This window comes from Silurus aristotelis, assembly GCF_946808225.1.
Source record: "Silurus aristotelis genome assembly, chromosome: 9".
NCBI classification, from domain to species: Eukaryota; Metazoa; Chordata; class Actinopteri; order Siluriformes; family Siluridae; genus Silurus; species Silurus aristotelis.
The window spans coordinates 28028987-28056643 of NC_139582.1; the positions used below are offsets into that span (position 1 = coordinate 28028987).

The window sequence follows — 27657 nt, forward strand, 5'->3', positions numbered from 1 at the left end:
CTGAGCAGGAGAGGTTTAAAAGCTCAAAAGTGGCAGGTTGGTGATGGTGGGATTTGAACTTGTAACGTTCCGATTCAAAGTCCAATGCCTAAACCGCTTAGCTACCACCTCCCCAGTGACAAAGTGCTGAATTTCCTGAGCAGTTAATTAAACATTTATTTTGACACCTAAACCTACCTTTATTGTTTAAGTTTCCAACAGAAACACGCTTAACTGTTTAGAGCACCACAAACCTCCCATACACACATGAACACTGCTGAGGAGCAGGTAGTAGTCTAAATGTGTCTTGGAATCTGTGGTGTTCCCAACGATTGACATACAATTTGGGTGTTTAAAGAAAGGCTGGAGTTTTATTTTAGAAGATAAGGCCTGCCCAGAAATGATGTGCTTCACGCAGGACTTGGTGGCTCAGTGGTAAGAGCCTTGCCGCTCATGTCTAAGGTTCTCGGTTTGAATCCGACCTCGTCTCTGCGCTGTTTCTGTCTGTCTATTTGTGTAAAAGGTAAGTAAAAAGGTTGTGTGAGAGTAGCAGGATAGGGAGGGGGTGGTGAGAGAGTAAATGGTGAGGGAGGAGGGGTGGTGTAAGAGTAGAGGGCGAGGGTTGAGAAGGGGGTAGGTGACAGGCAGGGGTAGGGGTCCTGTCTTCAGAATAAGTAAGAGTAGCCGGTGATGGCGGAGGGGTGGTGCAAGAGTAGAGGGTGAGAGTTGAGAAGGGGGTAGGTGACAGGCAGGGGTAGGGGTCCTGTCTTCAGAATAAGTAAGAATAGCGGGTGATGGCGGAGGGGTGGTGTAAGAGTAGAGGAAGGGGGTGGGGTAGGTGACAGGCAGGGGTAGGGGTCCTGTCTTCAGAATAAGTAAGAGTAGCGGGTGATGGCGGAGGGGTGGTGTAAGAGTAGAGGAAGGGGGTGGAGTAGGTGACAGGCAGGGGTCCTGTCCTCAGAATAAGGTGGCCTGAGTTGGTAAGTGGGGAGGAGGAGGGGATAGAGTAGGAGTAGCTGGGTAGGAAAGAGGGGGTGGAGTAGGTGACAGGCAGGGGTCCTGTCCTCAGAATAAGGTGGCCTGAGTTGGTAAGTGGGGAGGAAAACAGGACCTGGAGAGGATAGAGTAAGAGTAGCTGGGTAGGGTGGAGAGAAGTAGAGAGAGGGTGGGAGGACAGCACCTGGAAGAGTGGGTAGCTGGATAGGTGAGGGAAAGGAGAAAGAGTAGGTGAGGGGCAGGGGTCCCCTCCTCAAAATAAGGAGGCCTGAGTTGGGGGGAGGCCTGAGTTGGGGGGAGGACTGGACTGGACCTGGGTGGGTTAATAATATGAATTTTTCTATCTTTGCTGTGTACATACCGGAGCTTGTATATTTTCGCCTTTTTTTTTTTTTTTTTTTTTTTTTTTTTTTAAATCTGGTCTGTAATTAGAGTGGAACTGCTGCTGTATTTATTGTAATTTATTATTTTTTTTAATATAATATAATCCTCCCCTCTCTCTACTTCTACCACCTCCACTACTTTACCGCCTGTCCTCTTCAGGCCTCCTTATTCTGAGGACAGGACCCCTGCCTGTCACCTACTCCACCCCCTCCTTCCTACCCAGCTACTCCTACTCTATCCCCTCCTCCGGGTCCTGTCCTCCTTCCACCTTACCAACTCAGGCCTCCTTATTCTGAAGACAGGACCCCTGCCTGTCACCTACTCCACCCCCTTCTCAACCCACCCCTCACCCGCTACTCTTACACCCCTCCTCCGCTACTCTTACACCCCTCCTCCCTCACCCGCTACTCTTACACCCCTCCTCCCTCACCCGCTACTCTTACACCGCCCCCTCCTCAACCCTCACACACCGCCCCCTCCTCAACCCTCACACACCGCCCCCTCCTCTTACACCCCTCCTCCACTACTCTTACACCCCTCCTCCCTCACCCGCTACTCTTACACCGCCCCCTCCTCAACCCTCACATACCGCCCCCTACTATCACCACCCACTCCTCCTCCTCACCCCACCCAGCTACTCTACCTACATCTCCTTACACCTCACCTACTTACCTCTTTCACACTCCTAACTTACCTTTTACAAACACAGACAGACAGACAAACACGGCGCAGAGACGAGGTCGGATTCAAACCGAGAACCTCAGACATGAGAGGCAAGGCTCTTACCACTGAGCCACCAAGTCCTGCGTGAAGCACCTCCTTTCTGGGCAGGCCTTATCCTCTAAAATAAAACCCAAATCGTTTGTCAATCATTGGGACACCACACATTCCAAGACCCATTTGGACTGCTGCCTGTTCCTCAGCAGTGTTCATGTGTGTATAGGAGGTTTGTGGTGCTCTAAAAGGTTAAGCATGTTCCTGTTGAAAACTTGAACACTAAAGGTATGTTTATGTGTCTAAATGTTTAATTAAATGCTCAGGGAATTTTGCCACTAGGGAGGTGGTAGCTCAGCGGGTAAGCCATTCGACTTTGAATCGGCGGGTCACAAGTTCAAATCCCACCACCACCAAATTACCACTGTTGGGTCCTTAAGCTTCTCCTGCTCACTTGTAAGTCACGCTGGATAAGGGTGTGTTCTGTTAGATCAGTGTTTATTTCATATATGTAATTTTTAGAACAGTAAATGTTTGTAAAAAAAAAAAAAAGAAAAACACATCCCCAAACCAGAAAGAAACGAAAAATTCACTGAACAGTTGATTAGTTGCAGTTTTTCCTAAATACCGATCACTGTATACAGATGTCAAAAATCACGTTCACAAAGTATGTGTTTGCATTAATCCGGAACATTAAGCAGAGCCGGAGCATGAAACAATAATACTGACGTGCGCGTGGTCGTGCTCTGACAGTCTTGAACCGTCAATTACGGGGAAGCCACTGCACCCAAGGTTGCTTGAGCCGGTTTATCATAAAACCAGCTCGCGAACAGGATAAATGTTTAAAGTCCTAACAAGTGAGCAAATGATTATCTATCAGTTCCGTTATCGTACATGCCCTTGCCTACATTCCAATACATTTATTAGATGGAGGAGATGAAAACAAGCACTTCCACGTCAGCGTTGGACGGAGAACTTAGTGCAATTTAACGCTTTAAAATAACGAGGAACTTTTGATTTGATATTAATGTCTGGAGAGAAGGCATATTATGGTTGATCAGCTCTTCTTCTTCTTCTGGCTCTGCAAGTGTCCAGTAGTGAGACAATGTTTAGGATCTGACTCAGTAAAAAAAACAGGCACAAAAATATATAGTTAAAAAGCTGCACCAGACCTGCTACTTTTCACAGAAGAAACAGGTAACTCTACTGTCTTAGGAACAGTGGGTGGGAGGGAGAGAATGAAAGATAGACAGAGACAGAGAGCGAGAGAGAGAGAGAGATTGTACACCGGGACAGGCAGATAATAAAAGTGTGATACACTGTACTGGAACAGAGTGTTGCTAAAAAGTCACTCACAAACAGTTTTGCAATGTTACATGAGTAAACAGTGTTCACCACACCCATATGCTTTAAAATGCACATGATCATAAAATATACATAATGTATGATATATAAAAATATATTAAAGTGGGAGTTGCTCTGAAACAATCAAACAAATTTGAGAAATCAGACTGCAGGTGACAATCAGTTACACGAGGACCTTTCAGATGGGATTGTAAGTATAAATGTAAGCGAGATGTAAAAAGTTCAAAACGTCCAGTGCTCCGGTTTACGTTCTCCTGATGAGGAGCTGAGACTCTACTACGCTCAGGGAAGCACTGGAGGGAGCACGCTGGAATCAGACACGCTACGTTCTCTCCTCGACTAGGGAACAGCCCCAGCTGCCAGAACTCTGGGTCTGCATACACTGTATAAACAAACACACACACACAAAATCTGCTGAACAAGAGTGCACCACTCACATTTCAGTAACATTTTTTTTAGATTTCTCACAGGACAATAATAGACAAATTTAACTTGGATATAGTTGAGAGTAGGCAATCTCCATTTAATAATCACTACTAGCATCCCTTTAAATATTGACACATTTCACATCCTTCAAAAGCACCTCTATCATCACTCACCCATGTCATTCAATTCATTTATGACCAAAACTATCACATACCATCTACTATAAATAAATCAAAGCAAGCCTTTTTATGTAGTAATTCAATATAAAAAGTGAAACTTGTATATTATACAGATTCATCACACTCAGACTGATATATTTCAAGTTTTTATTTCTTTTAATTTTGATGATTTTGGCTGGGTCTTAGAACCTCATCCCCACGAGTTCCAGGGGACCACTGCATATTGCATATTTATTTCAGCACGCAGTGCAGTGGGCGGGTAAAGAAAAAATACAATATTGTTCTAAACCAAAATACTTGCTTTAAAATATTCCTAATAAAAATTTGAGATTAGAAAGTGTATAATAAATAAGTATCTTCGAAAAAGTAATCTGGTTAAAACAAGGTACTTTAGTTTTTATTCTGATAAATTATATACATATATAAAATCTTACATTTTGGGGTAATTTAACAGTCCTATGCAGTCATGTTTACTGCATGTTTTTCTTTTTGTTACTTTCTGTATTATGGAAATATCTTGTGAACTTTATTTGCACTGATATAATGAACATAACACAAATACAGTATGTATACAAGAACTAACAGAGCAGTACATTTATTAGAGTATTTTATTCATGCTGTGATTGTCCTATAATTAGCGGTTCAAGCATGAAATGCTGAAACCCTATTGTTATTGTAGAAATTTTTGTTGTTGTTATTATTATTATTAATTATTATTATTCCACCCCAAAACTGATGGTGCAGACCGTACCGTTAAGGCCTAGAGAGTTTAAACTTGGCCAGATGGTAGAGCTCAGTTTGGGGAGAGGGTGACAAAGTATCAACCCAGTTGGCCAAAGGGGGGGGGGGGCGCTACAGTCCAAAAAAAATTATTTCACACATTTTTGGCATAGAAAACGCCTATTGACATATTTGCTCTACAGAGTTCGATTTTTCATTACAAATACTGTGTTTTTCAAGTAGACGCACTGTGGGCGTGTCTCCGTTTATTCAGGTCTGTTCGGCAGTAATAACGAGTCGAGGCGAGAGCAAGACGAGTTTCTCAAAGTGGAAATATGCTCATAATTTCACTTTAGTTGAGTATAAAGACAAAAACTGTCAAATGTAAGCTGTGTCTTTCTGGTTCGAAGCTCGTATCTACTGCGATAAACAGCAACTCCAATCTGCCGAAGCTCCTTCAGAATCTACATGCCTCGACGAAGCTAGAAGCTAGAAGCGAACCCGGTGTGTTCTGTTTTAGAGCTCAACACAACAGCAGAAGCCACTTTAGTTTTTGATTGTGAATATATTATTCAGCTTGTTTTGTTGTTTATTTCAGAAATCCTTGTGATATATTCAGTTTGTGTTGGTCTGACTTTAATAAAATAGTGTTTAAAAATTACTTTGTGTTTAAGTCAGTTTTGTGTTTGTATAGATCATAACGCATAAAAGGGCATTAATGGGAACATTAAAGAATGTTCTTTAAAAAAGTAACTAAAAAGTTACTTTTAACAGTAACGCATTACTTTTTGGTGAAAGTAATCAACAAAGTAACAGAGTTACTTTTTGAATGAAGTAACGAGTAACTGTAACTAGTTACTATTTTTTAGTAACGAGCACAACGCTGAATATCTGCCTCAAGAACCACTGATGTCAATCAAATCCTTCATTCATCATTCTTAACTATTTTGAAAACCTACTTTTGCAAACAACTCCTAGGTTTTTCACCTAATCGGAACTAACTCCGTTTAGAAATAATGGACAGTGCTTATCAATAATCATCAAAAAACAAACATTGCACTTTCTATTTACTGTTCAAAGGATCGGCAAAATGTTCAAAGTAGATGATTCACTATGACAAAAATGGCTATAACTCATGAACGGAATGAGATTACTTTACCAAACTTGGTGGAAGAGCTCAATCTTTGGTCAAATAAAAAAAATTCATAGCTTTTCCACTTGGTAGACTCGCTAAACAAAGAAGAAAAAAAAAAAACGTTTATAACTACTTGTACCTCAGTGTCTCTGTCCATTGTGCCATAAGGTGAGCACCCGTTAGACAACGTTACCAGAGGCGTATTAAAACGAAACTCGGTGGGCATGTTCCTAATGTCTTCTTTCTTATGCCGTAGGCATCGAGGCACCACTTTGTTTTTTATGACTGTCACCGAGTTTTTTTATGAACATGCCCACCGAGTTTTCGTTTATTAGACAATGCATTCAGCCACTCGCGAAGGTGCAGAAAGGACACCCAAACTGGAAGCTACACCATCGTCTTTCGAAGACGGACGGATGCCGAAGAGAGAGAGGAGAGCATTTGGTACGTGGGCCTTCAGTGGGAACTTACCCGACTCAATCCACCTCTTAATACCACCACTATCACCTTGCAATTATAGAAACCATCAATAGTATACATAAACGCAATATAGCAACGCGTGGCATTACAGAGAGAGAGGCATTTTACATATGGAGGGGGAATACCATTTTACTAAAGCAAGCTCCAAACCGCTACACTTCAACCACAACTGTGCTCCCACATCACCTGAAGCAGTTTAGAATCAACATTTGTCTAATAACATGACAAAAACATAAAACATTTAAATAAAATAAAACCTACTCACCAAAGATGCAGACTCATAATTTGTACCGCTCCTCAAAGGCTGTAAGCCAGTGTTAACGCTCATATTCACTGGTCTGGAAGTGAAGAACAAACCTATTCTCTAAGGTAAAAAGGCCAGCAGTACTGACTTTGAAGGCCCTGGGCAGATTAGATTGACATGGCAGCACATAGAGGCTGAAATCTTAATCGAAAAGAAAATTTAACATCCACATACACGTACTGGAAGCAGTGCAGCCAAGAGAAATGCTACGAAATGAAGAGAAAAAAACTGTTGGGAATAAATTAATAAAATTTAATAGAACAAATAGTAGAATTTATATTGTAAATATAGGTCAGTGCTTCTGATAGTGTTTAGGCCAGCAGAGAAGGCTTTGCTGCCCTCCACTGGCCAAATCAAACATTAACAACCGAATTACTGGTACTAATAGTTTAGTCCAACTCTTTACATTTATATAAAGTCGTCTTCTTAATATTGATTGTGGTTTTAAAAAGTTCAAACAATTAAAAGGTGCTTCCGTGGTTTAAAATAAGTAGTATTCCAGACTTTCTGGGTTTAGGTTCAAGATCATCCATTCTCAGAGCTGCAGAGCTTCATGTCACTCACATGTTTTAGGATAACAGTTGTTACAGGACTAAATACAAACAATGTTCAGTATTCTGTCCTCAGAGGTTTATTGTTCACAGGACAGTACAATTTGACAGTAACAGTTTAAGCAAAGTAGAAGTCAACCTTCATGGAGGTCATCATTATCAGTTTTTAATCATCGTTAGCCAGCTTTTCACTTCAGTACACCAAGACAGAATACTATATAAACAACATAACAATGTGAAGGGTTTGTCCAGGCTGCTAGGGGTGTACGATGTATGTAGACTATGATAATCGCAATTGTGGTTTTAACGATGTGCGTTTTGACATTATTGAGTATATCGCAATACCCAAACAAAACACACCGACAGAGTGCACGCGCCAATTACGTGAAGTCTAGTAGGTTAGACCAGTGCACGCGTGAGTGCCTCTGTTTCACTGCATGATTCAGTCTATTAAAACGCATTTACAATGATCACAAAATTCAAGATATGTGGGCAGAATATGTACATTTATATAATTTCATATAGTTAATCATTATCACACAGTGCTGTTTTTATCTCTCAAAATCAGCATGATTACAAATGTGATTTTTTTTATACAACATTTAATATTTTATACAACAGTTCAAAAAACAAGATGTTAATATTAAAAGGATAGATAGATAGATAGATAGATAGATAGATAGATAGATAGATAGATAGATAGATAGATAGATAGATAGATAGATAGATAGATAGATAGATAGATAGATAGATAGATAGTATATGTACTGTGTGACTGTGTGTGTGTGTGTGTGTGTGTGTGTGTGTGTGTGTGTGTGTGTGTGTGTGTGTGTGACAGTTTGACAGACAATTTTAAAAAGTAATATAAATGAATGACAAATAAGACAGAAATTAGTTTATTGTGATCTAAAAAGCTGCTAAGCTCAAATCCTCAATTCTGATATTAAAACTCACTCAGAGCATCCGTCCTGTGTTTGTTATGATGCTTAATTTAAAGTCACAAACCAAACCCAACTTTTAGTTCCCATTCTCCAGTTCTTCTCCTCACCGAGTCGAGTAGCCGCGTCCTGCAAACGACACACGGATCACATTTTACATTATAACAAACATATGGTGCACAAACATACAATTACAGGCTTTACATTTACTCTCAGAGGACATAGTTACAGGTTTCCACCATCTGAATGTGTCAGTTCTGTATAATAAGTATTGGTATTTTAAACGGATAATCTCTACACGTCTCCTGTTACACACGTGGCGCGGTTTTGTTAGAAATATCACAGCTGCTACTCAAACAAAAACCCATTAACATTAAATTTCATTTATAAAACTTATTATTAAGCAAAACGTAGGAACATCTGGAACTGGAAAAATCTCACTGAGGTGCAAACCTGATAAATTGTCCTTCTGTCTTTGATAAAATATCAGTAGCTAATCTTACTTAATCTTACTATTTACTAAAAGGAAGGGCGTTTATTATTTCAGCAGAACAGGAAAAAAAAAATCTTCCCAGTTGATTAGTATAGTATAAATTAGCATCGTATAAATTTACCGTCACTGTGCCTGCTCACAAGGCCTGATCACAGGTTTCATTGTCGTATTGGGGAGTTATTAGCAGAGTCTTGGACAATCTGGAACAAGTGTAAATAAGAATATGGCAAACATGATATAAAAAGGTGCATGGTAACTAACACACACACACACACACACACACACACACACACACACACACACACACACACACGATTACCAGTAGACTGTCATAATCCGGGGACATATTTATTGGGTTTATTGCTGTGTATGTGTCATCTTCAGACGTTGGAACACACTGAGAGAAATGAAGAGAAAATCTCTTTAGTATTTGTTTAATAGTGGTTTTATAGGAACTTTTTGTAGCGATTGATGAAGATGAACACAAAGTGAATAGTTCTTTCAGTACCTGAATGTCTGTCACTTTCTTTGCTCTTCTCTTCCTCCTATTCACACAAATGCCATAGAAACACAACTCTTCAATTTGTCCCTGCTTCATTCAGCTAATGCTTCACACTGGATTAAGTTTATGATACAGATTCATTGAAAGAAAAAAGAAAGAATTTAGTCACTCACTTAATGCACAGCGCAGCAGCAAGAAGCGAAAGAAGCAGAGCAGTAATGAGTGCAGCAGCTCCCCATACAGCATGCAGCTTCCACGCCACGGCTACGTAAAACAAGTTAGTTCCTGTTATCACTTCTACTACAACAGCTATAAACAGCCCATTCACTCCTTAGTCTCTCTTGTGCAGAAAAAATAAATAAATAATAATAATAATAATAAACCACAGCCTGTAAAACCAGAAGTGTAAACATGTAAAATTGAACGATTGCTAATATGGAGGCTCTTTCCGTAAATGCTGATGTTCATTTTCTTGCATTTTGCATTAATTTAAAATTAGTATTCGATTACGTGGCGTCTCCGCCATACGAGTCCTTGTGTAAAGTGTTACTGTAAAAACAATGGTGTTGTATAGAAAATTAACCTGTTCTGGTTTATAATCAGTTTTATTCTGTTCCATATATGGAAAACAATGTCTATGATTTAAAAAAAGACTTCAATACTTCAGCATTTCAAAATTGTTAAATGTTTATTTAAAAAAAAAAAAGCAGGAACTTTACCCAACACATCCAGGTGTACGGGTGTAGAGTTGTGCCGTCCCATCTGGCTGTGAGCGGTGCAGTAGTAGAGTCCGCTGTGCTGAGAGCTGACGTTCCTGATGCTGTAATTCTGGCCTGTTGTCAGCAGTGTGTCTGCAGTTGCTCTCTGCTTAAACCAGGAGTAGGTGTGAACAGGAGGTTTTGCCTCGCTGCTACAGCTCAGAGTCACTAAATCCCCCTCTACCGTCTCTCCAGAGGAAAGAACCACTGCTCTGGTGTTTTTAGGGGAATCTGAATGAAGAAAAATGACACCCGAATCAAGTGGTGTGTGTTAAGGATGTGCATTTGATGTAAATTCGCCATGACTGAAGGGAGTAAAATCCACACTCACACACTGGAGGAGATTCGAGACCATCGTGGCCTTCAAGAGCACAGCTGTAACTGACTGCATTATTGAGTGCGGCTACAGTGCAGGAGGCAGATTTACAGTCAGACACACGCTGTCCGTTCTTGTACCAGATGTAAGTGCGGTTGTTAGACAGAGCGCAAGTGGTCATACAGCTCAGTGTTACTGTTTCTCCATCTATTGTGGTCGATCCCACTGTCACCCGCAGACCTGAAATAAAAAAAACAGAAAATTGTACAATGTAAATCTAGGGTTAATTAATATTTGATCACCACAGTGTTACCTGTGACAGACAGAGAGACCCCGGGTTCGCCTGTGTAATGAGCCTCCTCACTGTAGATTCTCAGTCTATATGTTTGAGTGTCTGTCTCTTTCAGATTAGTGATTCTCAGACCGCAGTTATTCTGGGAGCTCTGTAGGTACTGCACTCGGCCCTGATACGACTCGTCTTCCCTCACATCCACAGGCTCACCATCAGTCTGCTGTTTAATGAACCACACAGATTTAGTCACTGTGTGGCGTGCAGAATTTTTATAAGAGCAGAAGAGATTAATCGATGTGCCTTTCAGAGTACAAACATGATTAAGAGTGTAAGTCACACCCCAACACTCTTTTCCCAGTACACCTGAAACACACAGAGATACACACTATGACTGCTGAGTAATACATTGAATACATAATACAAAGGTGACTTACTGGGCAAGTGGAAGTTCCAGTGTATTGCCCAGGTCTATGTTTTCGTGGCTTACGTGGGGAGCTAATTAGCTAGCTGAATACACATTAATGGAAATTATGAAGTATATGAACGCTGAAAATGTATTGACTGACCAAAAAAAAAAAAAAAGGCAAAACCGAGTCAAGATCACAGTAAAGATTTTAGTAAAATCTGTGGTGTTTAATCTCTGACCGACTCGGACACTTACACACTGGAGGAGAGCGGTATGACATCTCATGCACTCCACAGGAGTAGCTGCCCACATTAGATGGACGGGTGGAGTCAAGAATAATGGAGGAGTCATTTGTGCATTTCTTGAATTGACCATTCCTGTACCAGCAGAAACGAGATGCGCTGAGAGGGCAGGTGGAGCTACAGGCCAATTTCACTTCTTTCTGTCGTATAGTTTTAGGATCCACTTTCACCTGCAAGTCTACACACATTTCACCTCATGCAGCACAATTTTACATACACACATACGTACCTGAAATACATGCTACATATAGAATGAACTGTGTGTGTCTGTGTGTTACCTGTGACTGTCAGATGAACTCCAAATGAGCCTGAAATCCAGTCGCTGCTCTGTGTTTTAAATCTGAAGTTGTAAAATCCAGAGTCAATCACACTCACGTTGCTCAGAGTCAGCTCGCAGTTAGACGTCACTGTACTTACAGACACTCGTCCTGAGTATTTTGGATCCGTATCAAGAACCTGTGGCTCTTTTTCATGGTTCTGGACACGATACCATTCTCTCTTTGTGACTCTGGAGGGATTAGGTGTTGTAAATCTACAGGACATTTTTACTGTAGATTCAATAACAGCACAGGCACTATGAGAGGAGAAAGTTACTCTGTGATGAGCCTGAGTTCCTGCAAAACACACACACACACACACACACACACACACACACACACACACACACACACACACACACACACACCAGAAGCAGAAACGTAAAGGAGTCTTAAACAGGTTCTTCTTTCGCACTGATCAGTAAAACTGTAACTACAATTATAACAACCGATGATGATGCTCCTGTTCTGAGCCGCATACACTGGGTAATATATGAACATTACGACAAAAACAGGTCTGGAATGTTTCAAACTTCATCAATTAACAAATTAAAGAAAGGTACAAATTGATTGGCACGTTATCAAATTCACATATACAATGACTCGATATCTCTAAATTTGAAAGGATGATCCCAGATTTGATTTTGTTTCTAGAACTCTGGTCTTTTACTGTACAATATCCTTTTGCATACATACCATAAAAATACAAAAAGAAAAATACCCTTCCAAACATTAACATGTTGAGAGCTTTTCTGAACTTTTGCATTAGTGACAATAAAAAAAAAAAAAAAAAGATGGAATTTTGAAAACTTGTACCTGTCAGTAACATGAGGATTGCTGCTATGGTGATATTTCTCAACATTCTGTAAAAGACGGTGGCATCGGCCTTCAGACAGATGATATTTAAAGATCCACTATGTGTAGAATGTAGAAATCTCCTCCTCAAAAATTTTTATTTTAATTAACAGTAATTGCGGTAATCAGGGTCTTACTCCTTCACTCTCACTGGCCTTGTAAGCAGTTGATGAGCTTCTTTATAATACTAGAGATGAGGAAGTTGCCACAGCATTGTTGCTACCCCACAATATCCTTCCCTCTTTTTTTTTTTTCCTTTTCTTAATAAGAGATATTTAAGTGTTAAAAATGCCGATTTCTCACTCTAAATGGCCTCATTTCATGCTATAAAAAGTGTCTATTTGTCTTTATTTCATAGTAAAGATATACAGTGTCCTGTGTTTAGTTTTTGTGTCCTTTTTAGTTTAATCTGTTTTGGCTGTGTGTCAGTCTCAGTTCCTTCAAAGGGCTGTGATTGCTGAATAGTCAACCTTTAGTTTTTTAGACTGCTAAATGTGAAAAGGTAAAAAAATAAGGCCTGCGATTTAAATTAATTCGATTGCTGAACGTGTCCTGTTTAGTCTAGAATGCTTTCGATTACAGCGCCATGATAAAATGCCAAAGTGCAGTAAATGGAGATGGTGATGGACAACCAGTTGAATTTTGGAAGAATATCTGACACCCCAAAACAAGAAAAACAGTCACGTGACTGCATCTGGATAGTGCTAGAACACTCGAATATGATAAATTTGCTCATTTCCAGCAAGGGTGGAATAGTTTAAAAAAAATAGGAAATGATCAAAAGGGTGTTGAAAACTGAAAGCAAAAATAAGGAAAGGAAAGGGTATTGAAGTAGCAGGGGCCAGAGTGAAAACTTTTAGAATCAGGATTAATATGAGTCAGTCAGCCCAACGAGACCTGGAGTTGAACCTCATGAAATTTTACATTTGTAGTTTTATTTTCGATTTTTTCAGTTCCTCATAGCAAACATATGAACTAGTCTGTATCGGACGTAGCTAATGGATATTGCTGATGATAACTAGTCCTTTATTTAAACAATCCATTGCAGAAAATAGTGTCATACAGAGAACATTGTTTTTCACCAAAAGGATCAACTTTAAAAGCAAATACAGCATATTGGAACATCTCAGGTAGACTTTACACTGGACAGCAAGGCATTACATATCACCAGTAATTGTTTTTATTTAAGAAATGTACGTTTACTATTTAATTGATTGATTGTTTAAATACTGTTGGTCAGTGATGCATTTACATGTGTAGTCTAGTTGGGTTTTAACTTTGTTCACTTTCACACTTTCAAGTGTAGGCTACATAGTGTTTAGGGTGTAATGTGTAGTGTTTATTGCATATAGTGTAGTGTTTAGGGTATAATGTTTAGAGGGTAGGGGATTGTTTTTGGAATGTACCGTATAGGGTATAGTGTTTAGGATGCAAGCTATAATGTATAATGTTCACGGCATATGGTATAGTATTTAAAGCATAGGGTACAGTGTTTAGGGTGCAGGGTACAGTGTTGAGGGCATTTGTCAATGTCATATGGTGAAGAGCATGGTGTCCATGCTGGTTACACAGAGTGCAGGTGGTGATGCAGAATTTCAGAAGGTCAACTTCCGATCATGTAACTTCCAAATTTGCGAGTAAAAAACAGCCTAGGTGTATTATTTTTGTTGTGTATGCCGACAGAAGAATAATACGCAGCATAACGATTGTGTCGCGCTAGCTCACATTACAGTCTTTACTCAGAACTACACCTACTACTACATCACTACATGAGTCACCACTAGAGGGCAGGCTTATTACAGAATGCTGATACCCAATATTACATACGTTACAATTTTATTTATTGAATCTATGCAGATTGACTTTAGCGAATGTTTAAGTGTGTATTATTAGCACGAGAGACACGTGTCCTTTACTCACATTACTGTCACACTGTAAGTGATGTATTTCACCTTGTCGCCAGCAGATGGTGCTCACTCCTGAATCCAAGCTCAACATTTGGGTCACTTCTTGATTTTCTGCTGCTTTAAAGAGACTCCGAGAGGAAAACCTAAATTTTGCTGATCCCGAACTTTTGAAAACACACAAACACACACACACACACAGCCAAAAAGTACAAATTGAAATACACACACACAAAAAAAAAAAACAACAGAAAACCAGAAACACAACTCAGTTTGAAACAGTTTACACTTCCAGCTATACAGAATTTATTAATTAATTTGTGTGCAAGGTTTTATTTTGTCTTCTTGTGTACAGAAACCCCAGTACCACCTGAGAGCGTGATCTGGGTATATTTTGTTGAAAAGTTGCCAAAAGTAGATGGAGTAAAATGTCATTTATTATATTTATGGTGTAGGAGTTTCATTCCGGTTCACCTGCTGATAAAGAAAAACTAAAAAACAGGAAGGAAAAATGGCCTCTCTTTCATCCCACCGCATACTTTCACCCAATCATGCATGCACACTCCACAACACAGGTTGTAAGAAAAATATCTGTGATTATTGCCATATGTTCAGTTCACAAAAAAAAATATAAAATATATAGGGTTCTAACTGGGAGTGTGAACGTTGAATGCATAATGCTGCTGTTGCTGATCCTCTTGTTGAATATTACAGGTAGGGTTACTGTACAAGTTGAATATTGAGATGAAGCTGTATTGCAACATAGAATATGTCAGCATGAGATTTTCCTAACGTAGGTTTTATAAGGGTGGAATAATATAGGAGTAATGAGTAACAGGAAGTTGAAAACTGAAAACCAAAATGAGGAAAGAGCAGGGTATTTAAGTAACAGGCACTGAAAAGACAGCTTTCACAGTCAGGATTAATATTAGTCAGCCAGAGCAAAAGACTAAGAATTGAGCAGATTTAATCCAAATTTATTCGAATAAAAATTTTGGTAATAGTGTGTTCTGTTAGTAGTACGTTTAGGGAAAAAAAATTATAGTATGGACACCATGCCCTAAAATGTAAAATTTTTGTAAATAAACGCACATGTATGAATGCGTAATGTTTTCAGACAGGATGTAAACTGTGGAAGCTGCTTTCAGTGCCGGACAGTCACATCTTCAGCTTTTAGCCTTGGGCAGAACCAGACAGGTTTTTTTTTACTGCAGTTTCATGGCATGGCCAAAGATCAATAAAACTATGAATGACTATGAATTTTTGTTATACAGTTTTAGTGAACATAATTCACTGTAATTTTTAACCTTAAAAACAACTACAAAAAACACAGGGACAGTGTAACAGACAGAAGCCCAAAATGTTCAGAAACCATAGCAAGACAAATTTCAAGAATAGTCAAGTCTATGAAGGGGACAGAAACATGGCAAGGCTTTCATACACACACACACACAAAAAAAAAAAGCTCAGACCTTAACCAGTATGCAGTATGAGAGATCAGTAAGGGTCCACAATGACAATGACAATTCTGGTGGTGGTCTCATTTACATTTACTTACAACTGAGCAGGTGGGGTTTAAGGGCCTTGCTCTAGGACCAAGCAGTGGCGCTCGTATTTGAACTCATTACCTTCTGATCAAGAGTCCGATGCCTTAACCGCTGTGCTACCACCTCCCTTTGGTTAAATTTAGTTGCTTGCGATATTTCTCACTAAAGAAATACTGTATTCACATAAAAAAAATGAGCGCATTAAGATAAACCTGATTAAGTTTAGTAGATTTCAGTTTTAGTCAAAAACTAAAATTATTACTATTGCTGTTGGAATGATACAAGATTATTTTGTTAACATTTTGTTGAAGCACAGGATTGTTAGCTGGATTTCAAGAATCTGCTGTAGATGGCACCAGCGCATACTGTGTAATTTTAAGTATCCCAATTTCTGCTTCGTCTTTGTACGATTTTGGGGGGATCAGGAGTAAGAACACTTTCACTAATGCACTTTTTATATTTTTCATTTATTTCGGATTTCATTCAAAGATCAAAAAAGATAACGTCATACTTGGGCATTAAAGCTGATTTAGTTTATAGCTGGTACTACTGTCACAGCTGCTGAGTTTAGTTGTACTGTGGCAAAAGTTTGATTAAAAGTCTGATCACAATAAGAAGCTCTTCTCTTTCTGAAAGTTAAATTACTGACTTCCGGTTCAGTATAAAAGGACAAAGCTAAATGGTGAAAAGAAACATTTCGAGGATTTAGCTTTAGATTCAGACTACGCCGGACTTGCGAGATACACGGAGAAGGCAAACTTTAGAGAGACCCTTACAATAAAAGACCCGAGAGAAGGAGATTAGGAGGAATATCACCTCATGTTCATTATGGACAGAGGAAAGAAATATCTCAGCTGGAGTTACTGTAACAGTGTAAACTGGGTTCCTACAAACAGCAAGAGATCTCATGTCCTCTTAGTTCACAGGAGTAGCCACCTTCAACCGGGTGTCCATTCTTGTACCAGATGTATATGGAGTTGTTAGACAGAGTGCATGTGATAAAGCAGCTCAGCTTCTTTCTCCAGCGCTGCAAATCTGATCAAATTACCTTCACATCTGCAAATAGTGTCTACCATATACACAATTACACATACAATTCAATTCAACTTTATTTGTATAGTGATTTCAACAGTGGACATTGTCCCAAATCAGCTTTACATAGAGAAAGAGGTTAGGACACTCTTGGGCAAAGTTGCTAATTAATCTAAAATGGTCTCAGAGATACATTTCTTTAATTCTTGCATTAAAAGCTTAAACAATTTCCACTTTGGCCCATATATAATAAAAGACTCCAAACTGTATGAGCGTGTGTTACCTGTAACAGTAAGGTAAACTCCAGATAAGGCTGGAGCTCATCCGTCTCCTGTACAAACAATTGCACAGACAATAAATATTTTGCAGGGCATAAATGTATTACATAATACATTCATTAGTTTAGCAATATGGTAATGATCTGAGACCTAATTTATTTTTTATCTGTAATTAATTTGCTTCTATAGCTCTTGCCTTTGACGCTACAACCACCTGGATTATAATGACAACCAATAATCAACATGCCTTCAGCACAGTGGAATACCTCAGCATCCACTTAGGAACACCATAGCAACCATATTGTTAGAATAGCAACGAAAAGAAAGCAAAAATCCATGTTTTACTTTTTGTGAAATCTCTTTTAATCAGTTCTTTCAATTCTGTTCTTCCTTCACTCCTACTGCACTTGTAAGCAATTATGATCTTCATTAGGACACTTCCAGCAAAGACCTGGAAGATAAATGAATTGTTTTTATGACGCCACCCGGTTTCAGCTTCCTGTAAACAGCTATTCACGAAGTAGCCGTTAGAAGAGGAACATGTGGACGCAAAGTTTTTGGGTTAAGGTTAGAATTGAAAGGGCAAAAGTGTGCCAAGAAAAAAACTTCCCACCACATTACACCACCTCCGCTAACCTGGAATATTCACATTAGGCCTAGCAACTGTCCAGTGTGGGTGAACTTGTTCCCACTGCAGCCTCAGCTTTCCGTTTTTGGCTGACAGAAGTGAAACGTGTTGTGGTCTTCTGCTATTGCATTCAAAGTCCCAGTTATAGTTTTTACAGTTCTCTTTGCACAGTACTGTATATTCAGAGTATACAGTAGGTTTACTGGTCGGCACCATCTTGTGTTACGAGTGTTGTCTTGTGTTGTCTGTCTGTACTGTTTTTCGTCTCCACTGTTTGCACTAGGTTGCACTTTATGTAGCTTTGCGTTGTAGCTCTATGTTGTTTAGTGTAGCACCAGGACATTCATGTGTCTCTCAAAAACCATAAAGGACTAGGTGTCTCCAAATCTTTGACAGGAGTTCAGCTACTAAACATAGTGGTGATAATCACAGAAGAACTTCAAACACACTAGACGGCCTGTGATTAAAACATTTATTTCAAATTCGGAATGCATGATCATTTCAGACATAGATGAGAACACAGAAGGAGTCTATCGAGACAAAGTCCCAAACACTTTTTCAAACGCATCTTTATCGATCACGTGCCCCACCCGGGTGGAGAAATAGAGTGTTTCTGAGCAGCTGTAGCGCTTCAACCGTAATATAACTTCGCCTGGCGAGTCTCCCGTGTCTCCCAGAGTCATTACATCTGACACAGGCAGATGCATGTCCCTTCGGTAGCCCCAGAAAGACAGATGGGCCACCTTTAGAGTGGTGTTTGTGTGATCCAGGTACATCATTCCCACCACTCGCCGGACATAGTGGCTGATGGCGTACAGCATGACGCCGGCGAACGCAGCAATGCCCGTGGTGTAGCTCAGAAGACCGAACGACGCGTGGCCCTGAAGGTAGAAACAATAGACTGCCGGCAGAAGGACGCCGGTGATGCCGGTTTGAGCCAGTTTGAGCCTGGAGAGCGCACGAAGGACTCGGATGGCAGGGAACGCATAGATTAAGGTGTACTTCCTCGACGCGAGGTCAGAGCATGGAACGGCTGCTTGACGCTGTGGGGAACGAACGGACAGACAACTGGCCCTCAACAGCTGCTGGTTTGTCCGTGTCTGGCACGGGCGGCAACATTGGAGTCTGGGTGTCAGTAACGATAAACTCACACGGATCGCACGCAGTGATCTCAGCTGGAAGAAAGAGAAAAAAGGAAACTATTACAATGTGAGGATTCAGAATCAACATGGGGTGGGTGTAGATCAGTGGTGGGCTGTTACATTATTCTCAATAGTTCAATCTCTTTATTTCATACCACTGATCCTCGCAAACCGGATCAGCTGCAAACTGCACAGGCTCAAAACTATTTGCGGATTTAATAGCCGATTTGATTGCAGATATATTTACATGGACATTTATAAAACGGACCTCTCAAGAAAAGACGGACATCACGAGGAGAGGTCTGCCAAAATAGTTCTAAAGAGTTGTCAAGCTTTTTCATGAAACGTATACAAAAACATACAATTTCCCTTTATTTTAAAACCCTGTGGAAATTGCAATGCTGAGAAAATCCACGATAAACTGACATTTCATGAGATTAATATCCATGCTTCCGCTACAGATGATGTATCCAGGAAGCTGTGGCTGCAGTGAAAGGAGACTTGCTAAAGACATACTAAAAAAACGCTTAACGAGCTTTAATGCGACGAGACGGCATTTTTAAAAGACCAAACTCAGTAAACACATTAATAATAAAGCATGTACTAGGCACAGACAGTGTGGTTGAGGTTGGGTCTAATTCAAAGTCTTATTGCCAGAGGTGGAAATTAATGAATTACATTTACTTTAATGGAGTAGTTTTTTGTGTACTTCTAATTTTAAAATCAGTAATTGTATGTTTTGTTTAAAGTATTGTACTTCGCTTTATCTTAAAATCAGATCCGTTACTGAGAGAAAAAAAACGGAAAAAAGAAAGAGAAACAAAGCGAAACTTGTGCCCCAGAAACTACTGTAGATGTAAAATGCAATAGCACAGAGAAAATCAGGATGTCAAATGGGACAAGAAAAACTTCAGAAAGGGGACAGAAAAAGATGAGGAAAATCAGCTAATCACCAAATCAATAATAATAATAATAATAAAAAAAGTGATTTATGTTCCCTGTTTTGTGTTATGATTCTTTAGCCAGTCCATATGTTGTTGTTTCAATGAACGTACAAAATAAATTCTCTCAGTTGTTACCAGACTTTTGTCCTCTGGAAGATTTTCCATGCAATCGAGCAACAGTAATAGAACAACCTTAAACTTTAAAAGGCTGAAAAATCACAACACAATGATCTATAAAGGTTTGGAAAGCATTGGAACAGCATTCTGTATGGTTTATGAATAAATGTTGTGGTAATAACAATTAGATTGTTGTAATAATGAATCTTTTGAGTCGTTGGTTTTAATTGAATTGGAGATACAATGTCTTCGTTTCTTTCTGGAGCTGCTGTTTTATCATCTTTATCACTCAGACCATACAATAGTGTCAATTTCTTTACTGTATACACAATATGCATCATTTCAGTTAATTTAATCGACTGTAGAAATTTAGTTATTTATTGTCTCTCACATACACAATGATTGGATACACAATAAGTGTTACGATGAATGATAATGACATAATAGCATAAAGATCAGATTATTTGTGTATCTGAAAGCGAAAAGCGGTTGAATTTTTATGAGGGGAAAAAAAACAAAAAGAACACTGACCACATCTAAGTGACCACTTTGACTTCAAGTGCAAGAAAGGCAACAGCTTTCTGAAGCAGTGTGAGATGTGGTTAAAACTCAAACCTGTGAAAGCATGTTGAGGCGAGTCAAGAAGAACTTATTTCTTTAGATTACATAATTGTTGTAACTGTTGCATTGGTAATGTTGGTTAGCACCAGGGTGGGAGATTAAAGGGGACTTGGGGGGAAAACATTGCCATTACATAATACAAGTATTAATGATTCTGAATGTGTTTACTGAGTTACAGTCTTATCGCATTAAATCACGTTAAGCTTTTTTCATGTCCTCGTTTCTCTTGCTTCAGTATCTCCATTCATTCAGTCTGTGATTCTGCGTTTCTGTATATTCATGATTTCTGTAAGCACGGGGTCACAATGATGGTGAACCTCTGAGGTGCAAATCTGATTTAACACGTCTTTTACAGCTAAAGGGTTCATCATCACTAATGTTTCACCTTCAGATTGATTCGTAGCCTTTTATCCAAGACAAACTCAGACCTTTCACTCACCATTTCCCCAACACTGCAGTCTCTACACGTGACTTCGGCTTTCAAAATAAGAGATCGTGAAAAAAAAAATCAAAATAAAAGACTTGTGTCTGTTTAGGACTTTAAGGTTAATCTAACGTTTAAAAATGAAAAAAATATATGTACATATCTATATATAATCATTCAGATCGTCCAATATTAAATAAATGAGTGATAATGATTATGAATATCATAAATGATTAATCCTTATTGGGATTGTAATTTTATTTCACAGTATATGTAATTGTGCACTACAAAGGCCGAGCAGCCGTAGTGTTGTTTCGCGCATGCGCAGTGCGCTGCCAGGCCGGATGGAGTTTGACAGCCGGTGGAGGAAAAAAAATGTCTTCTTCATTTGCGCTTTGTATTCGACCCTGGACAGTAAACTAACATGAAGTGAGACCTCTGTCCGGGTGTAAATGAGAACACGCTCCAGTTACTGAACTGTTTTTATTTGAAATTGTATTTATTTATCTTATCTGCGCGCGACACGTTTGTCCCTCAGTGTGCTTGTGTGGTAGAAGATGCTGCAGTTAGGGGACGGTCTGACCTGCTTCTCGGCCCTGTTCGTGCTCGTGTTGCTCGGCACCAGGAGCGCCGTGTGCTCCATCGGCCTCACCGCGGTCCTCTATCTCTTCCTAATCGTCTTCCGCTTCCCGCAAATCCCAGCGAGCCGTGCCAGGCAAGTGCTGCGGCCCTCCGGGCTCGCCCCCGGCGGCGTGTCTGTGGTGGCTCACCGTGCCGGTGCTCACGACGCACCTGAGAACACCATAGCAGCAATACGAGCGGTGGGTTCGGTTTATTTATATTTACTTTTAATCCATCAGAAATTCCTTTTCCTGTTCCCGTTAAACACCTGGGGCATCCTTTCATTTATTCATAACTATCAGGTGTGGCCGTTAATTGGTTGGAATGAATACCTGCAGCCACGCCTACTCTTTGTGGAAACGATTGAACACCTCACCTATGGTGTATGAATATGCAAATCAGGAACGCACCTATATTTTCACACCACGCCCATTTTCAAAAAATATTGACCATCGTCCATCACACACAGATTGAAAAAAAGCCCTCAAAGACAAGAAATAGGTTGGTGGGGTAAAAACGGCGAGCGATGAAAAGGAAAAATATCGATCATGTCAAAAAATAGATTAAAAATAAAGTAAACAGTCTGGTTTGAAAATGTACGACGTAGAAAATAGATATTTGTGTAAAATTGTATTGAGTGAAAGAAAAAAGTAAGTAGAGGTAAAGTACCGATATCAGAAAAAATCTACTTAAGTACAGTAACAAAGTGTTTGTACTTCATTACTTTTACTCGTGTTCAGTACAATTCCCCTTCCCTGGATCTTGGGTGTTCCCCTATCATTTGGATGTTTTTGATATAAAACCATTTACATTTAATATATTTGGCAGACACTATTATTAAGGGCCTTTTGCTCAGGGGTCCAGCAGTTGAAGCATGGTGATGCTGGAATTTGAACTCATGACTTTCTTTTCAGCCAACACTTTCCTTAGAACTCCCAGAATCTCACCCTCAACCCCTATGGGATGCTGTAGAATGCCGACGAAATTTGTAAGCGAAGGAGGAGGCAATGAGGATGTGATTGCATACTTTTGGCTCTGTTGCGTTCCTAAGTCAAGAAATGGCAATAATTTAAACCACACCCATTACAATACAAACACACCAACTCTGTAGGTAATGATTGTAAGACCCTCTATCTCACTAAGCCTGAGCCTGTATTTCCTCAAACACTGGAGAGTTTAAACACCGAAGCACCATAAGGAAGTGTTGTGTTCTTTTCCTGACGTCTTCTCCTAGGCCAGCGCGAATGGAGCGACTGGAGTGGAGCTGGATTTGGAGTTCACCGCCGACGGCGTTCCCATCCTGATGCACGACGATACCGTGGACCGAACCACCAACGGATCGGGACCACTGAGCAAGCTGCGTTTCTCTGAGGTCAGCAAATTGGACGCCGCCGCCAAACACAGACTCGGGTAGGAGACCTACAGAAGAGTTTTCAGATCATGACATTCAGTAGTTTTTTTGTTTGTTTTACTGTCATCACTGTGTTGACAATCCCTGTTTAATCCCAGCCTTAAGATGCACTGAAAGATGTGTTTATAGCCTGCGAAAGGCTCGTTTTCCAGGAGCTTGGTGGCGTTTGTATGTAGATAATAAGCAGGGAATCATCATTCTTTTGGGAATGCGTGAGAACGTTGACTAACCTCCATAAATTCAACGTTTATCCGTTCTTCCCGCAGGGACCGTTTCCGTGGCGAGAAGGTTCCGACTCTGCAGGAGGCAGTGGAGGAATGCATCAGACACCAGCTGATTATCTATTTCGATGTCAAAGGTCACCCAGATGAGGTAGGGTCATCTCCGAGATGAACAGTGTGTGTTTTCGTTACTTGCTGTTACTACATCAAGACCTGCCTACACAATCGTTCAAACTGTCCAGAGAATTTATTCAGGATCTTTTTAGTTATGTGTAATTTGGCGTCTTTTTGCTGCATCTGTAGCCTTCATGTGTAAAAACACTACCTCAGTGCTTCCCTCCAATTAATTTCAACTCTTTGTGGAAACACATATATATATATATATATATAAAACACGCAGGATCTGAGATGATCTAAACAGCCTTGAATGAGGAAATAATTGAAATGTATTGATTTGCAATATTGTGAATTTCAGATACAGCGCTAATAGTTTCAATCATTACATTAATAAACCTGCGAAAGATGAAGAAATGGTGTCACTTCAGAAATAGGAATCAGATAATTAGATGGAAGCTCCTGTGATTCTGTCCAAAATAGGGATTGCTCATAGCTTTGTTAATGCTAAATGGCCAAATGAAAGAAGAGTCTCAGAAAGAGCTTTGGTTTTAAAAACATCTGATTTGCATGTATTTTAGATGCATTTTTATGTATGTAGCGTTGCTGAAAAATTCAGGTTCAACATCATTTTTTACTTCTGTCCACTAGGTGGCCATATGAGCTCTTAATACACACATTTACAATATCTTTTTTATTCCTAGATTAAAAGCCACTGTTTGCTATTGCTGAAATTGTGGCTGTTGATTGAAGGCTAAAATATGTACACTATATGGACAAAAGTATTAGGACACCTGACATTTCCAGCTATATGTGTTTTTTCTGCATTTGCTGATGGAGGCACACAAATGTATAGGATGTCTTAGTGTGCGGTGGCATGACATTGCCCTTTTCACTTAAACTAGAACACCCAAACCTGTTCCAGCATGACAATGACCCTGTGTAGGTTTTCATGAGCTGTAGTGGAAGATCTTGAGTGGCCTGCTGTATAGACCTCTGACCTGAGTGGAGGGTTTTATAATAATAAACGAGGACTAAATGTGGAATTGGATGTTCAGACACACCCCAATCTTAAGGTCGGGTCTCCACAAACTTGCGTGTATGTTGTGCACGTTCTTTGTGTAGATGAAATAAAAGCAGTACTCGACCCGAGGGTTTGAGTTCATTCTCGCTCTCTGCAGGCTGCAACGGCTCTGAAGCATCTCTATGAGAAAAACCCGGCGCTCTACAACTCCAGCGTGGTGTGCTCCTTCGAGCCCAAAGTCATCTACAGGGTAACACCTCTACCACACAATGGCAAATTGATCTTCATCGGTTCTCTGGATAAGCAACACCACACAGCAACTCGCCATATTCTAACGATAAGAGAAATTGTCTTCCTCCAGATGAGGCAGGCCGATCCAGACGTCGTGACTGCGCTGACTCATCGTCCGTGGAGCCTGAGTCATTTAGGCGACGGGTCGCCGCGGTTCTCGTCGGCATGGAAACAGCACTGGATGCAGGCGTTGGATGTCGTATTGGACTGGGCGCATCATCACCTGCTGTGGAAACTGTGCGGTGTGTCGGCATTCCTACTGCAGAAAAACTACATCTCCATGTGAGTCTACTCCGCATCGTCTACTTTGATTTGGATATTTTGGATTTATTTGTATTTAATTGCTACTTTTTAACACAACCAACATCCACAAGTCAGGAACAATTTTGGATGGCTTCCTTGTTTTGGCTCCCTACGTAGGGTGTGATATAATCTGTTATAACCCCTACATGGGAAACTCTAATTGGTATTCTGGTTAAAATTGTAACTTTGACTCATTTGAATTCAGAATTTCTCTTCAATTTAAGTGATTTTAAAGTATTGGCACCTCTGCCGTTTGCCCGCACTCATTCATTTCCCAGTTGAGTATTTAGGGCCTTGCTCAAGGGCCCCAAGGAAACACACTATTGGTGAGTGTATTTCACTATGTAGTAATCGCGTGTGTGTTTGCGTGTGTCTTAGGGACACGGTGCAGTACTGGGCCGATCGTGGCGTGGAGGTTGTGGCCTGGACCGTGAACACAGCTGTGGAGAAGAACTTCTACCAGCAACAACTGAACATCAACTACATCACAGACAGTCTGACAGAGGACTGTGAGCCGCACTACTGACACAAACACACACCTACACTCTTTTACTCTCTCTCTTTCTCCACACATCTTTTAAAACATTTCATTTCCAAAGCATGCAGCATTCGGCCATAAATGATTCGTTTTTAGTAACACCATATAAAACAATAAATGAAGTGAGTAGTGTGCTGTGTTTCGATACACAAGTCAGACAGTATTTGGTTAATAATAAAAAAAAAAAAAAGTTACATTTCCTTTAATAAGCAGTGAAAAAAACCTCGTGTGCTATAAGTTAAACATAAATCATAAATGTTGGGTTATATCGTCACGGTAGACCCGAAAAAGGTGCTATCATAACCTCGGGCAAAATCTAGGCTTGTGTATGCCACCAGGCAGCACCGGCGTGCATCAGCTCACTTTTGGTGGAGTCTCTACAGAAAAAAAACCACAGAAAGCATTATTTCTGCTACACTTTTTTCAGGGAGTAAAGTGTGGAAGTGAAGTTCACTGAGAAACTACTGAACCCAGAGAGCGATCCTAATTCCAGGCCTTTGAGGCGCTTCAGAGCAAACACAGTAAAAGCTCTTATACCACAGTGCACAAATGGCAGGTCCATACGCATGTCCTGATAGGTCACTGTTGCTATAGCAACAGCTCTTTAATATGGCAGATACACCAGCCTGAATGCATAATAATTAATACTTTATAAGCAGAAAAATGAACAAGGAATTGGCAGTTGTAATTGTTGGCAAATTACTGTAGTGTACGGTGGAATTCCATCGATTATTTGTTAATTATTTTTCGTGTGTTACACAAGGCCAAAAATCACATTAAACACACTTTGTGGTTTAGGCAAAAAGGTGCTCTCTCTCTCTCTCTCTCTCTCTCTCTCTCTCTCTCTCTCTCTCTCTCTCTCTCTCTCTCTCTCTCACACACACACTCACACACACTCACACACACACACACACACACACACACACACAAACTTAAAACCTCAGTCGAACCTTTCATTTATTCTTTTTTTTTTTTTAAAACAGCGCCAGAATTAGTTTCATGCACTGAACAAAAGCATCAGAGTAAGCTCTCATCTTTTCTGAACGACGGCGTGCGAGTAGACCCGCGATCTTCACTCGCAATAGTTGAAATTGTCCTCATATTATATAGTTCCTGACATTACGTTAGCCAAGTTTCATTGTACTATATCTCAACTCAGGTAAGCACGTCCATATCAATGAGTTTTTGGCATAGAAAAATATACAGAGAATGAAACACGCATTTACCAACAGAAAGGGAACTTTGAGATTTAGGTTCCGATTTCTTACCGTAGTTAATTATTGCCTAAACTTTCAACACAGTTTATAATATTACATTGTTTTTCGTTCAAATGCCATAGGAGATGCCAGGAAAAGAAATGAATGCTATTTATTTTGTAGTAGATTCATTAGACGTGATGCAGCCTATAGTGAAATTAAGCGCTAAAGAAATTTAAAATTTGTTTAGCCCCCCCCCCCCCCCCCCCCCCCACCCCACACACACACACACACACACACACACACACACACACACACACCCAAGAGTACAGTATCTGGAAGTCTGCCCTTTTGCAGGCCATGGGTATCTGTGGTCTTGATTACAACGGTTGGGCAATTTTAGGTCAAATAAATCAATCCTCGTTCCAACCGTCAGACTGAACTTTCAACAGAAAACGCAACACTCTCACAATATGCTATTATCCAATACACCATTGTCTGTCTGCCGCTTCGGAGACTCTGAAACCGCACCTGTATTTACTGATGATAACGGAGAAGAGTTCTTTGCAATAGCTTTGTGAACATATCTCAAACACGAGAACAGTATGAACAGACTCATACTAAATTAATGTGAAATCCCCATTTGGTTGCAGCACAGACTCTGAATTAATTATTTGGACCGGATAGAGGTTTTAGTTCCAGGGTAAACAGAGAGACTGGATTTCTTACAGCATACAGACGCATTTCTATAGGTGCAATGGTCAGGGGTGCATATTCTTTTGACTGTATAGTGTATTTGGTGTGAATGCAGAAGAATAAATGAACACTTTGAAAAGAATTTGTTGATGTATTACTGACCGTCTAAACTGATATGTTTAGTCAGTAGTGT

The 27657-nt window shown here is 40.0% G+C and overlaps 3 protein-coding genes across 5 annotated transcripts; 1 reads left to right on the top strand and 2 right to left on the bottom strand.

Moving 5' to 3' along the window:
- Nucleotides 1-8113: 8113 nt before the first annotated feature.
- On the bottom strand, nucleotides 8114-17243 carry LOC310731691 (B-cell receptor CD22-like). 2 transcript variants are annotated; one of them, XM_083551471.1, is made up of 12 exons: nucleotides 17179-17243; nucleotides 14365-14483; nucleotides 11519-11854; nucleotides 11194-11418; nucleotides 10554-10895; nucleotides 10256-10480; nucleotides 9886-10155; nucleotides 9340-9430; nucleotides 9173-9209; nucleotides 8984-9061; nucleotides 8786-8864; nucleotides 8114-8300 (listed from the first exon to the last, which is right to left on the bottom strand). In XM_083551471.1, the coding sequence occupies exons 1-11, from the start codon at nucleotides 17217-17219 to the stop codon at nucleotides 8823-8825; spliced, it is 1806 nt and encodes a 601-aa protein (XP_083407597.1). In that variant the 5' UTR covers nucleotides 17220-17243; the 3' UTR covers nucleotides 8114-8300; nucleotides 8786-8822. The 2 variants fall into 2 exon arrangements, with proteins under 2 accessions (XP_083407597.1, XP_083407598.1); XM_083551472.1 differs by lacking the exons at nucleotides 14365-14483; nucleotides 17179-17243 and adding an exon at nucleotides 12374-12596.
- Nucleotides 17244-18256: 1013 nt separating this feature from the next.
- tmem186 (transmembrane protein 186) lies at nucleotides 18257-21199 on the bottom strand. Its single transcript, XM_083551208.1, has 2 exons — nucleotides 21065-21199; nucleotides 18257-18976 (listed from the first exon to the last, which is right to left on the bottom strand). The coding sequence occupies exons 1-2, from the start codon at nucleotides 21065-21067 to the stop codon at nucleotides 18332-18334; spliced, it is 648 nt and encodes a 215-aa protein (XP_083407334.1). The 5' UTR covers nucleotides 21068-21199; the 3' UTR covers nucleotides 18257-18331.
- Nucleotides 21200-21359: 160 nt separating this feature from the next.
- On the top strand, nucleotides 21360-27606 carry gde1 (glycerophosphodiester phosphodiesterase 1). 2 transcript variants are annotated; one of them, XR_014535255.1, is made up of 7 exons: nucleotides 21364-21870; nucleotides 22905-23080; nucleotides 23348-23453; nucleotides 24598-24690; nucleotides 24802-25013; nucleotides 25413-25703; nucleotides 25764-26316. XR_014535255.1 is itself a non-coding variant. In XM_083551207.1 (6 exons), exons 1-6 carry the CDS (start codon nucleotides 21607-21609, stop codon nucleotides 25558-25560), a joined length of 999 nt encoding a protein of 332 aa, XP_083407333.1. In that variant the 5' UTR covers nucleotides 21360-21606; the 3' UTR covers nucleotides 25561-27606. The 2 variants fall into 2 exon arrangements, 1 of the variants encoding a protein (XP_083407333.1); XM_083551207.1 differs by having other exon boundaries at nucleotides 21360-21870; nucleotides 25413-27606.
- The last annotated feature ends 51 nt before the right edge of the window (nucleotides 27607-27657 follow it).

Excerpts from the sequence above, each read along its gene's own strand:
- gde1 (XM_083551207.1), top strand. The coding sequence starts at position 21,607 with ATGCTGCAGTTAGGGGACGGTCTGACCTGCTTCTCGGCCCTGTTCGTG. Across the intron at positions 21,871-22,904 it reads CCATAGCAGCAATACGAGCG|GCCAGCGCGAATGGAGCGAC; the intron begins GTGGGTTCGGTT and ends GTCTTCTCCTAG. Across the intron at positions 25,014-25,412 it reads CAGAAAAACTACATCTCCAT|GGACACGGTGCAGTACTGGG; the intron begins GTGAGTCTACTC and ends CGTGTGTCTTAG.
- LOC310731691 (XM_083551471.1), bottom strand. The coding sequence starts at position 17,219 with ATGAGCTCCAGCCTTATCTGGAGTTTACCTTACTGTTACAG. Across the intron at positions 11,855-14,364 it reads CACCATCTGCTGGCGACAAG|GAACTCAGGCTCATCACAGA; the intron begins GTGAAATACATC and ends TGTGTTTTGCAG. Across the intron at positions 10,156-10,255 it reads TCTCGAATCTCCTCCAGTGT|ATTCCCCTAAAAACACCAGA; the intron begins GTGAGTGTGGAT and ends TTCTTCATTCAG.